Source organism: Myotis nattereri, assembly GCF_964212035.1.
Source record: "Myotis nattereri genome assembly, chromosome: 14".
NCBI lineage: Eukaryota > Metazoa > Chordata > Mammalia > Chiroptera > Vespertilionidae > Myotis > Myotis nattereri.
This window is the reverse complement of record NC_138089.1, coordinates 45,699,449-45,711,868: the sequence shown is the minus strand read 5'-3', so window position 1 is coordinate 45,711,868 and position 12,420 is coordinate 45,699,449. Positions and strand designations below refer to the sequence as shown.

The 12,420-nt window shown below is 41.7% G+C and overlaps 1 protein-coding gene across 1 annotated transcript in view; it reads left to right on the top strand.

Annotated features, from left to right (window-relative positions):
- Positions 1-12,420, top strand: part of NEK10 (NIMA related kinase 10) — a 141,924-nt gene that overhangs the window by 47,435 nt on the left and 82,069 nt on the right. Inside the window, exons 11-16 of the mRNA XM_081106382.1 lie at positions 1,157-1,243; positions 3,856-4,080; positions 7,214-7,353; positions 8,384-8,445; positions 9,376-9,453; positions 11,707-11,771. Coding sequence (XP_080962508.1) covers positions 1,157-1,243; positions 3,856-4,080; positions 7,214-7,353; positions 8,384-8,445; positions 9,376-9,453; positions 11,707-11,771 — 657 coding nt within the window. The remainder of the gene's footprint in view (positions 1-1,156; positions 1,244-3,855; positions 4,081-7,213; positions 7,354-8,383; positions 8,446-9,375; positions 9,454-11,706; positions 11,772-12,420) is intronic.

Here is a 12,420-nt window from a genome sequence, read left to right as displayed (position 1 = left end):
ATTTTAAGCTGTTGGAAAGGCAAATCACAGTTTAAATTTTTCTTTCTTTTTTTCCCCTAACCAGAAATATTTACCTAGTCTTTCATTCAATGTTTAGTTACTTCTACTTTCAAAATTACCACAGTATTTCTTTGACAATTAAATTTCCCTAACCTTTTTTTCCATTCTTTCCTGTGTACTTATTTTGACATCTACAACATTTTCAAACAATTTTACCCTTAAAAAAACCTAAATAACCTGTCCTCTTATAGATGTGATTACTTAAAAGAGCTATAAGTATATTTTATGCCAATAAGTGAATCATTGCTTTTTTTTTTTTTTTTTGCTCTTTGAGTTTTTTCTCCAACTTTATAGGAAACAGTTGAAATATAATTAAAATTGTATGTATTTAAAGTGTACAACATGATGATTTATATACATTGTGGAATTATGACCAAGATCAACGTAATTAATACATCTATCACCTCACGCAGTTAACTGTGTGTGTGTGATAAGAACACAGATCTGCTCTCAGCAACTTTCAAGTATACAATGCCATATTAGTACCTGTAGTCACCATTAGATCCTCAGGATTCATTCTTCTTATAACTGCAAGTTTATGTCTTTACTTTAACCTATATATTCCCATTTCCTCCTCTTCCCAGACCCTGGTACCCACCCACCATTCTATTCTCTGTTTCTACTTAATTAGCTTTTTTTTGTTTTGATGCTATTTTTAGATTCCACATACAGTATTTGCCTTTCTCTTCCTGGCTTCTTTCACTTAGTGTAATGCCCTCCATGTCTATCCATGTTTCTTATTTTCATGGCTGAATAATATTCAATCATCTATATCACATTTGCCTTATTCATTCATCTGTCAAAGGACAATTAGTTCATTTACATATTTTAGCTCTAGTGAATAGTACTGACCATTACTTTTTTGGTGAACAGCATGATTCCCTTTGCAGAAAAGGACTTAAGTTATCATCATACTATTATTAAACAGATTTATGACCTATAATGTTAATTGAATGTTGGAATTTGATGCAGCCCTGCCCCATGGAGTTGTAATGCATTTTGTTTTCCTCTTGAGATAATATGAGAGCTGGGATATTAAATAAGTGAATATGGTAAACCATGTTTTTAGTAGTTACTAATAGTTTTCAATTTGCAGTCCAGAATGTAGGGAGAAGATAAGTGAACTCAACGTTGTAGAAAATCTGCTGATGATTTTACATGAATATGACTTACTTTCCAAAAGGTAGGGTTGTTCACAGGGAAAAAGGCAATGTCTTATATTTGATGAAAATGGTTATTATTTTTTTATTATCTCATGTTTTTTACATTATTAACTGAATAGCATGAGTCAGCTTTGCATTTGTTTTCTATTTAAGTTTATATGAAGTAAGTAGAGCAAAGTGGTGTATTGATTTATCTTTCTTTAGTCTTATATTACTTCTAGATCTGGGCATAGAATCAAATTGTATAAATCTTATGATCACATCTTTAATATATTTCTTATTTCATTTATTTACATCTTGTCTCTTTAAGGAAAGAAAATCTGACTCGGCTCTATTTTTAGTAATTTCAGATTGTGTGTTGAAGAAATGATTAATTGCTTAAATCTATTTTGCTGAAGGCCAGTAAAATAAATTAAGACAGGTACTGGCCTGTTTCCTGACCTCCTGTTTTTATAACTCAAAACAGAAACTAGTGTAAAATTAAATCACTCACTTGAACTACATATTGCTCTAAAGAATTACTATATACAGATTGTTATTAGTTTGTCTTTAAATAGAGTTGCAGCCAACATCATTTGATATGTAGTCAAGTAAATAATTTTCTAAAGAGGCAAAATAGATAACAGAAAGTCAAGTAATAGAACTCTGACACTTAAATTCATAGTAACCTCCCACCCCCCTAGATTTTCTTTAAAGCCATTTTATCATTTTCTTAAATATATTTTTATTGATTTCAGAGAGGAAGGGAGAGGGAAAGAGAGAGAAACACCAATGATGAGAATCATTGATCGGCTGCCTCCTGCAAGCCCTCCCACCGGGGAATGAGCCCGCAACCGGAATCGAACCCGGGACCCCTCAGTCCACAGGCCAACGCTCCATCCACTAAGCCAAACCAGCCAGGGCCATTTTATCATTCTTTTACAAACTATCCTTAAAGACTTGGCTATCTGAACTCATTCACCCAACTAACAGCCTCCGCACAAGTGTTAGCGAACCACGGATGAATAAGATACGAGTGAATAGTGTAGGAGAGGAGGACAGTCACGCACACCAGGGATTTTGCCACAGCACCGTCCGTGGTGAGGTCCGTGGTGTGGTCCCTGGTGCGCTGGAGCACAGAGCAGAACCTCCGAGGAGGCACGCGGTTTCCCAAGGGCAGGAGGAGTGATCGAGGCAGAGGGAGAGAGCGAGTGGAAACAGAATATGTTCCCACTTGAAATGGTATGTGTTAGAGGATCTTGCATGGTTGGGCACAGCTGGAGCCAAGAATGCAGGAGGGAAGGTGCCAGAAACCTAGACTAGACAGTATTAATGACACATTAAAAACACAACTAATTTTGGTTAGGCCCTGCTCTAAATCCTTCTGTGTGTTCACTTGTCTGAGCTGCACAATAACCCCATTAATGTCCATATTTTATGGCCAAGGCAATAAAACATCATTAGTCAGGTCATGATGGGCTCTTTGTGCAAAAGAAGGAGTGTAGTTTGTTGTTTTTTTTTTTATCATGAATAGCAAGGGGGCTCACAGAAAGATTTTAAGAAGGATCAGGTTTATTTGGGGGGAAGATTACTCTGAAGTCAGTGTGTGGGGGCCGTGGGGTGGGGAATACAGCTGCACAAGATCCACGTAGAACAAGGAAGGAATGTGCTGTGTAGAAAGTCTGAGAGGTAAAGAACACTTTTTACCAAAGAACATATGTTCCGAATGTCACAGCATGAAAGTGAGGAGGGAGAGGAGCTATGGAAAATTGCCTCAGGGGAAAGGAATTTTGAAGGGAATAAGAATATTGGAGATGTAGATGACAGAGGGGCTTATACCTGGAGCATAATAAAATATTACAAGAATGGGAGGCGCTGTGGGGTTAGCTAGCTGCACGACTTACAAGAGACTTGATCCCAGCAGTTGCCCAGGAAACGGGCACTGAAGGCTCTTGATTGGCAGTGGCAGGTTGAGATGATTTCCACTCTTCTATGGAGTCGTGAATCAAGATCAGGGACAAAAGAGGAAGAGCCGATTTGGGGAGGATAATGTCTTTGAGTTTAGACATAGTGGGGTGAGTACCTGTGGAACTATCTTTAAAGACTTGGCTAATTCCCCTGTATTACAGTGTTTTTGCCATTTGGTATTAATGTCTTGTTTTTGCAACCACATAGTAAGTTGCTGAAGACCAGGATAAAGCTTATATTTCTTGTGACTTGAGCACAATACAGTTCCCATTGTATGTATCTGACACCGATTTGCTGGTTAGAAGTTTTTTAGCCAGACCAATGGGGGTACAATGAGAATATGACTTAGAACAGCAGTCAGCAAACCGTGACCTGAAAGCTAAAGTTGGCCCCCTGCCTATTTTGTAAATAAAGATTTATTGAGACACCGCCAGGCCCCATTTCTTTGTATGGGTTGTCTATGGCTGCTTTTGCACATTTTGGCATGACTGGGTAGTTGTGACAGCCTATATGCCAGCAAAGCTGAAAACATTTGGCTGTGGCCCAGCCCTTCACAGAAAATGTATGTTGGCCTGTGATTTAGACAACCTTAGACGTATCCTTCATGCAGTGATGATAGCCCTAGTCTAGATGTAGTCAATGACCCACTACTGCCTGACTCTCATCCTCGCCGCCTGCCCCTCAGACTGACTGCGGAGCTGCTGCGCCTCCTCTGTGCCGAGCCGCAGGTAAAGGAGCAGGTGAAGCTCTACGAAGGGATCCCCGTCCTCCTCAGCCTGCTCCACTCTGACCACCTGAAGCTGCTCTGGAGTGTGGTCTGGATCCTGGTGCAGGTTTGCGAGGACCCTGAGACCAGTGTGGAAATCCGCATTTGGGGAGGCATCAAGCAGCTGCTTCATATTTTACGAGGGTGAGTGAGGGTGGGCGTTGGCCCACTTTGCCCTAGTCCAGGGGTGGGCAAACTTTTTGACTCGAGGGCCACAACGGGTTCTTAAACTGGACCGGAGGGCCGGAACAAAAGCATGGATGGAGTGTTTGTGTGAACTAATATAAATTCAAAGTAAACATCATTACATAAAAGAGTACGGTCTTTTTTTTTTTTTTAGTTCTATTCATTTCAAACGGGCGGATTCAGCCCGCGGGCCGTAGTTTGCCCACGGCTGCCCTAGTCACTGATTGCAGATTGGAAATGTGCTCAGCTCGCTCCCTCCTGGTCTCTGTCATTCATGCTTTGCAGTCAAACACGCTCTAAATCCATGTGGGGGCATCCGCTTTTTCAGCTCCTTGGGAGCCCCGAAGTGTTTATCTTTACATCACCAGCCCCAGCACAGTGCCAGGCAGGTAGGAGGCCATCAGGCTGCAAATATAGGTTGAATGGAAACTCAATAACCCATATTTGAAAGCATTTGTCTTGCCATCTTTTTCTTGAATCGGTATATGCCCATTGTAATCCCAACAAGTACAAAAATGACTATTTTATTAAGATGTCTGTGTGTACATATATGTCATTCACCTACAAAGAGAAAGCAAAGCCTACATTTAAGGAAAAGATGTAGAATATTTAGTTAAAATAGGAGAAAATATTGTTAATCAAATGATCGCCATGGTTCTGACCCTGGTCCAATTACTCTTCTTTTCTCTCTAATCTTCAGTGCGGTGCCCTAGGTGGGTTGACCCTTATTATCTGTCTTTTAAAAGCAGAATTCCAATGGCATTCAAAGCCATGAGTATGAGTTTGTTAAAATCATTTCAAATTGAAATTCTCTTGATGTTGTAATAACTACTATATTACATGTAGTAGATATATGGAAATGTTGAATAACAACATCTTTTGGTACCATCAATGGGAAGGTTCTATTACCTGGAATTATTATAAAGCATAATTCAATGCTATAGGCGGTGAATCAAAGTTGCAAAGAAATATGCCTGCTGAAAGGGCTCACATTGTGATCAGTGGCATATTAGCCCATGCTAATAAAAGCAGAGTGACCTGTCAATTTTAATATGACTAGATATTATCAAATCAATATTATTCAGACTTTGTGTTTGTAATGCCTCTAGGGATATTGCAGAATTACATGTTATCAGTTCTTCTTTTTTTTTTTTCTGAGGGAACATTCCAAAGCATAAGAACAGACTGTAGAGATAAGAACTGTAGCTTTCTTAGCGATTTCTGTCATTACTAATACAAAAAAAATGTAGACAACTTACTTGTTTTCCTGAATATCACATAAAGATCTCAAATACTTTAAAGAACAAATTATAAATCTTTCATTAGTACTATGGCATAATAAGCTAATCCCTTGGTCAACATAATTACATTTGAGAAACTTTTGTTTCTGCTTTAGTTTATAGGATGATGATGGTGATGTCGATAGTGGTTATTATTACTTGTCAATATGATTATTACAACAGCTATGGGTTACCTCATCGGGGAAAGTTATTTTCGTGATGATGAAATTAAATTCTATAATAGTTAAGCAATAATTCAAAGACAAAAACCTATCCTTTTACCACATAGAACTGAGTTTAACTCAAGGAACCATATTTCCTCGTTGGCTCAAGCCATAACTATCCTTGAGAGAAAAGAGTTATTTCACGTCTAACGAGGCATTTTCCCGGTCCATTTATATGGTGCAATGTTAGAATACTCTTCTGGGAAGATGAAAGATGTCAACACTTTTTCTATGTGAAATATGTCTCAGTGCTCTGGGAGAATTTATTACCCCACCTGGATAAACAATATCCTTTCAGAGCCTGTGCCTGCTCCTGAGCTGCCTCGAGCTGGTTCGAGACGTGGAGGTTGCCAGGTTTTCTGCTGGCTTGAGTATGAACAGGTGTTGTTGTCAGGGCAGCTTCCAGGGAGCCTGTTCATCCCCATTCACCTGCAGTCACCAGTGGATCCAGATGATAAGGGAGGCTCTATCCACATTATATTTAGGCACAGAAATCCAGGCAGATGCTGTCAAATAATAAACAAATGAAAAAATATGGTGCCACATAAAACAAAAGGGAACAAAGCAGATAAAAGACATAAAGACTCTATTGTGGAAGATGTTGCATTACATAAACAGAAAAACAAATGTTTTATTTTATCAAAGATGTTAAACAGTACAGGAAGTTTAGGAAATGAGATTAAAGATGAGAGGAGAGGGTAATAAAGAAAGGGGAGGAGAGAGGTTGCGAGCTAGGAAAGAAGACAAAGATTGAATAACCTACACAAAACTGCTAAATTCACTAGAAACTGGAATTAGGAAAAGGATGAACAAGCTTGAAAAAAATTACACATAATGCAGAGGAGAAAGACAAAGGAATAAGAGCAATTAGAGAATGAAAGATTTGTCCAGCAGAAGATGGGGTGTCAGTGTAGGGTTGATTGACATTCCTGAGTTAGAGAATAAAACAAAAGGAATAATACAGAAGAACTTTTCTAAAATAAATGAAGATTGGAATTTCATGGAAAAAGAAGGCACATGATGAAGACTCAGATGCATTCAGGTGAATTGACTGCAGCAGGATAGAGTTCAAGATCAAAAGTTGCCAAAGGGAACAGTGGTAAAGGACAGTCTTTTCAATAAGTTGTGCTGAGTCAGTTCAGTAATCATATTCTTAGAGAAAGAAAGAAAAAAAAAAGAAAGAGAAAGAAAAGGTGGAACGTAAGAAAGAAATGACTCCTACCTCACACCATATATAAGAAAACAATTCTAGGTGGATTGGAAGGTGAAACAATAAAGATAACAGAAGAAAATTTCATGACCTGGGAGAGGCCTCTTCCTTCCTTCCTTCCTTCCTTCCTTCCTTCCTTCCTTCCTTCCTTCCTTTCTTCTTCCCTCCCTCCCTCCCTCCCTCCCTCCCTCCTTCCCTCCCTTCCTCCTCCCTCCCTCCCCCACTTCTCTCTCTCTCTCTCTCTCTCTCTCTCTCTCTCTCGCTCTCGCTCTTGCTCTCGCTCTGTTTTTGCAAAGATTTTTTCAACAGGACTCAGAAAGCACTGACGAGGAAGGAGAGTTGTTAAACTGATCTGTGCACTAACTTTTCTCTTCCAGAGATAGGAATTTTGTTTCTGACCGCTCTTCCATCGGAAGCCTGTCCAGTGCAAATGCGGCAGGCCGCATCCAGCAGCTCCATTTGTCAGAAGACTTGAGCCCTCGGGAAATACAAGAAAATACTTTCTCTCTTCAAGCAGGTATTTATAGCATATTATTATGTTTTACTATTTGGTACTGTTTAATATTTATTGTCTGATTATTCTCTTTATTTTTTATTATTTTTTTAAATCCTCACCCAAGGATCTTCTTTCATTGATTTTTAAAGAGAGTAGAAGAGAGAGGGAAAGACAGAGAGAAATATCCATGTGAGAGAAACACATTGATTGGTTGTCTCCTGCATGAGCCCCAACCAGGGCCCAGGCCAGGGAGGAGCCTGAAAATGAAGTATGTGCCCTTGACAAGAATCGAACCTAGTACCCTTCCGTCCACAGGCTGATGCTCTATCCACTGAGCCAAACTGGCTAGGGCTTATTATTCTCTTTATAAAGTTAGTATGATAGTATTAATTAGGTATGATTTATAAGTTTTAAAAAAAGTGAAATTAAATCCATGTGGCTTCCCGAAACTTGTTGGTACCAGTGTTGGACTTGCAGGTTCATGACAGCACAAACTTTCCTCCCCCTTCCATGTCTTATACCTATACACACCAAGAGGTCAACAGAAAGGTCAGACGGAAAGAGAGCGCATGTTAGCTTTGTTACTGGGAAGGCTGGGTTTGGACCCCTGGCCCCTCCCATTTAATAGTTCTGTGGCCTAGGCTCATAACCTCATCAGTAAAACTGGTAATCATTGCACATACTCTGATTATAAGGATCAGTTTGGATAATATACTTAAAGACCTCATTCATTCATTCAACCAGTGTGGGCGTATTTATTGAGCACCTGCTCAATGGCAGGCACATGTTGGCACTGGGGATTCCAGTGAACCAGACAGATCCGGTCCCTGCCTCTTGGTGCACAGTAAGTGCTCACTAAAAAGGCTTCTGTGGGCTGTACGTGCGCACACATTACATACAGAGGAGAGTCCCCTTCCCCCAGAGCCGGGCCTGAGGAAGATGTGTGTTCTGGGGCTGACTGCTGACAGATTCCCTGGGGTTAGATGGTGACGTGCCCGTGCGGTCCCGCAGTCACAGCGATGAGACCTGACCTTGGCGGTTCTCGTTCCAGCCTGCTGTGCGGCCCTCACCGAGCTGGTGCTCAACGACACCAACGCCCACCAGGTGGTTCAGGTACGTGTGCCGCTGCCCGGGAGGGGGGCTCCCTGAGCTGGTCCAACTCTGTGTCCCAGAATGTAGCTTTGGGGATCCCATCACATGGTTTTAAAATCTTTTAATATGTCTTATTTAACTTAAAGAATTCCATTTTTATTCTTGTCCTCCTTTTAACGTGCTTGGCTTAAAAAGAACAGAAGTTTAGAAAGATGTTAACTGTGTTTTCATGAATAATGTTCATTTTGTTCTCTTTTTTTTATTTTTTTAAATGTAAAAATGTGTTTATTCACAATCCCTGACAATTATTATTCTTGTTTCTTTTATTTTTCCATAATAATTAACAGATATATTACTTTATTAAAAAACTATAAAAGGAGAAATTACCTTTCATAATTAGGTATTTAAAAGGCAGTGTATACAGATTAAAGAGATATTTAAGTACCTTTCTATCCCCTACTCTAAAGTATTTTATAAAGTATTAGATATACTTTATTATTTATAATCTTTAAAGACAATTGAAGTTTTAAGGTTGTGATTGTAGTCTTTGGTATGTAAAAGATACACTGACACTTTTAGTATTGTCCTGTCTTATTTACTTGAAGCTCCCAGATTATACTAACTATAACATGACATCAGTTTGGGGGATTGTTCAGTTGCTTCTTTTTTTAAAAAAAAAATATAGTTTATTGATTTTTTACAGAGAGGAAGGGAGAGAGATAGAGAGTTAGAAACATCAATCAGCTGCCTCCTGCACATCTCCCACTGGGGATGTGCCCGCAACCCAGGTACATGCCCTTGACCGGAATTGAACCTGGGACCTTTCAGTCCGCAGGCCGACGCTCTATCCACTGAGCCAAACCAGTTTCAGCTGTTCAGTTGCTTCTTTATGCTTGTGTGTCTCGGTGGCATTGTCCCTAGTCCCTGACCACATGCCCTTTATTCTTCCAGGAGAATGGTGTGTATACCATAGCAAAATTGATTTTACCGAACAAACAAAAGAATGCAGTAAAAACTAATCTACTACAGGTAACAAACATCTCTGTTGCTCTTCAATATCAAGTTACTGAAATGTGGGGAAATTCTGATCATCTAATCTATGATTTTTTAGCTTAGGGCTGGTCCCTGCACTAACTGGGCGGGAAAATACCTGGTGAGGGAGGCTGGCGTGGAAGCAAATGCTGTTAAAGTAAAAGGCTTACTTTACTTTGCCTGCAGAAGGGAATTAGGTGATTTTATTTAGACATTTCTTTGCTTATCAGTTAGTTCTATTTTTAAAGAACATGTATTGCTTGAGTAGCAGAAAATAATGAGTTGAAAATCAAGCATGGACCCCAGTCACTAACATTTCACCTTTACAAAGGAAAGCCTGTAAAGCAGCGGTTCTCAACCTGTGGGTCGCGACCTCTTTGGCGGTTGAACGACCCTTTCACAGGGGTCGCCTAAGACCATCCTGCATATCAGATATTTACATGACGATTCATAACAGTAGCAACATTACAGTTATGAAGTAGCAACGAAAATAATTTTATGGTTGGATCACAACATGAGGAACTGTATTTAAAGGGCCAGAAGGCTGAGAACCACTGCCGTAAAGGGATCTCGATGGATGAGGAAAGATTTGCCAGATGGATGCAGGGATATGAGCGGGGCACCAATAGCATCTGCTACAGGGTGGAAGGACATCCACATGGAGGGAACAGTATGTGCAAAGTGTGGGAGCCTGGCAGCTTCCAGTTCAGTGCTGAGGCTGCTCAGTGAAGCTGGGTGTATTTGGGGGAGAGGGTACTTCTGGAGGTGAGGCCTCATAGATAAGATGGGGACATATTATGTGAGGTATTGTGTGCTTTTAAAAAAAAGTATATATATTGATTTCAGAGAGAAAGGGAGAGGGAGAGAGAGATAGAAACATCAATGATGAGAGAGAATCATTGATCGGCTGATTCCAGCACACCCCACAATGGGGATTGAGTCTGCAACCCAGGCATGCGCCCTGACTGGAAACCATGACCTCCTGGTTCATAGGTCAACGCTCAACCACTGAGCCACCCCGGCTGAACTCCTGTGTGCTTTTTCGAGGAGTGGGCATCAGGGGTGGCTTGAAGACACTGGAATGATAAAGTCAGATTTTTAAATAGGTCTTTATGGTAGCTGCAGCTCATCCTTTTTCCCCAGTCATTTAGAAAAGTACGAAACCTCCTTTGCCTCCAATCTGACTGAAGAGCTATTTCCCAGGATGGTGGGCAAACCTAGCAGAGAGCCTTCGGTGGCCTCAGGGCCGGCAGCCACAGCTTTTGCAGAGCTAGGAAGGTGGACACAGGGCGTGGGACTGAATGTTCTCCGTGCCTGCAGATGCACAGCCTGGGCCCAGGCAATTCGTGTTTTGGGGGGAGTGACTGCTAACAGAATTCCCTGGGCTTAGAGCATGGATGTAACAAGCACAGACACAGTCAAACCCATCCTGTCGACGCGTTTTGTGAAACAGGAAAGGGTTTTTAAAAGTCACATTGGAATGGCTTTCGAGGAACACACGTGTTCTCCACTCTCTCTCAGTCGCCATGACCCTCACGGCTCCCCTGGGCAGCTGTGGGTGTGTGAACCTTCCACTGCATTCAGATCACTGATTTTCTGAAACGATTTCAGACCCAAGCTCAGCAGACCCGTGTCACCCCAGGGGCGGCCTGTGGTGCGGGTGCAGACGCAGGCCGGAGGCTGTCTTTTCATTTCTCGGCGCTGCCCAATGTCAGACCTTTCTTTTTCTCCAGGCCAGTCTCACAGGCCTCTGTGAGTGTTCACAGGAGCGGCTGTAGATCGCTCTATTCGGGGAACGCTGAAGACTCTTGACCCAAGAGACCCATTTGTCAAGTCCGAGTCCAGTGTGCCCGCGGCTATTTCTGTGTGTCATCGTGGCTCGTGTTTATTTTCTCACGGAGCCCATGTAAACATGGAGGCATGCGTGGCAGGCTGGAAACCAAACAAGCCCTGCGCTCCCGGAGCTCCTTGGACGCTTGGCTTTCTCAGTGGAGGGATTTTCTTACTTGTCTCTGTGCTCACTTGGTACTTTCTAGAAAGGAATGCGTGCCAAGTCCCGAGTGAACCCAGGCCAAGATCCCTAGCATTTCTGCGACATAGGTGCTCTTTAAAAACAAGCATTGGCTCCCACGTAGATCAGCCACACTCATAAAACCACTTTAACGTTTACCTCCTGATAGTTTAGCCTGCAAGGTTTTCTTCCATTTCTGGAGCTGCCTTTGGAGAATCACACGTCCTTGTCTTTTCCAGTGTTATGCTTTCAGAGCCTTGAGGTTTCTCTTCAGCATGGAAAGAAACAGGCCGCTCTTCAAAAGGTAGGAGCTTCGAGAAATGTAAGCGACCAGCCTTCCCAAGACTGACCTGTCTCCACGTAGCTGCCTTAGATGCAGACAGCAAGGGAAGATGAATCAGAATGCAGAACCCGGGGCTCCAGGCTTCGGGGTATCCACAGAGAAAGCTGAGCTACTCCAGGGATATCTTAACACCGAAAATGAACAACATGACGGAAGAGCATGAATCATGATACCAGTCCAACTCTCCTTAATGACATGTGGCTGCTGTCATTTTAGTTTCTCCCTCTTTGTTTAGACCTGAACATTTTAAATGGATGGCATTAAAACCCGTGCTTGGGTTAGCCCATTCATAAGTTCCAGTTGAGGTAGTTATTTCCTCTTGCAGAAAGAAGAGGATTTGCCTGGATGGCTGCCGGAGGGTAGGGGTTTATGGGAAGGGGAGGAGGCTGATGTGTTTGGGTCGGAGGCTGTGCTGGTGAGCAGGACAAAAGTCACCACCTGGGGAAGCAGACCCTGGCTCCCTACAGGTGTGGTCTGCATGCCGTATAGCTGGGCAGGCTAGTCAACATCACAGGCCCAAGATCTTACAGGAAGGTTATTGATAAGGCAGACTAGAAAGAAAAGCTTGAGTTAATGCAATATTGTTTGCTTAGACGCATGGAGCATTTTA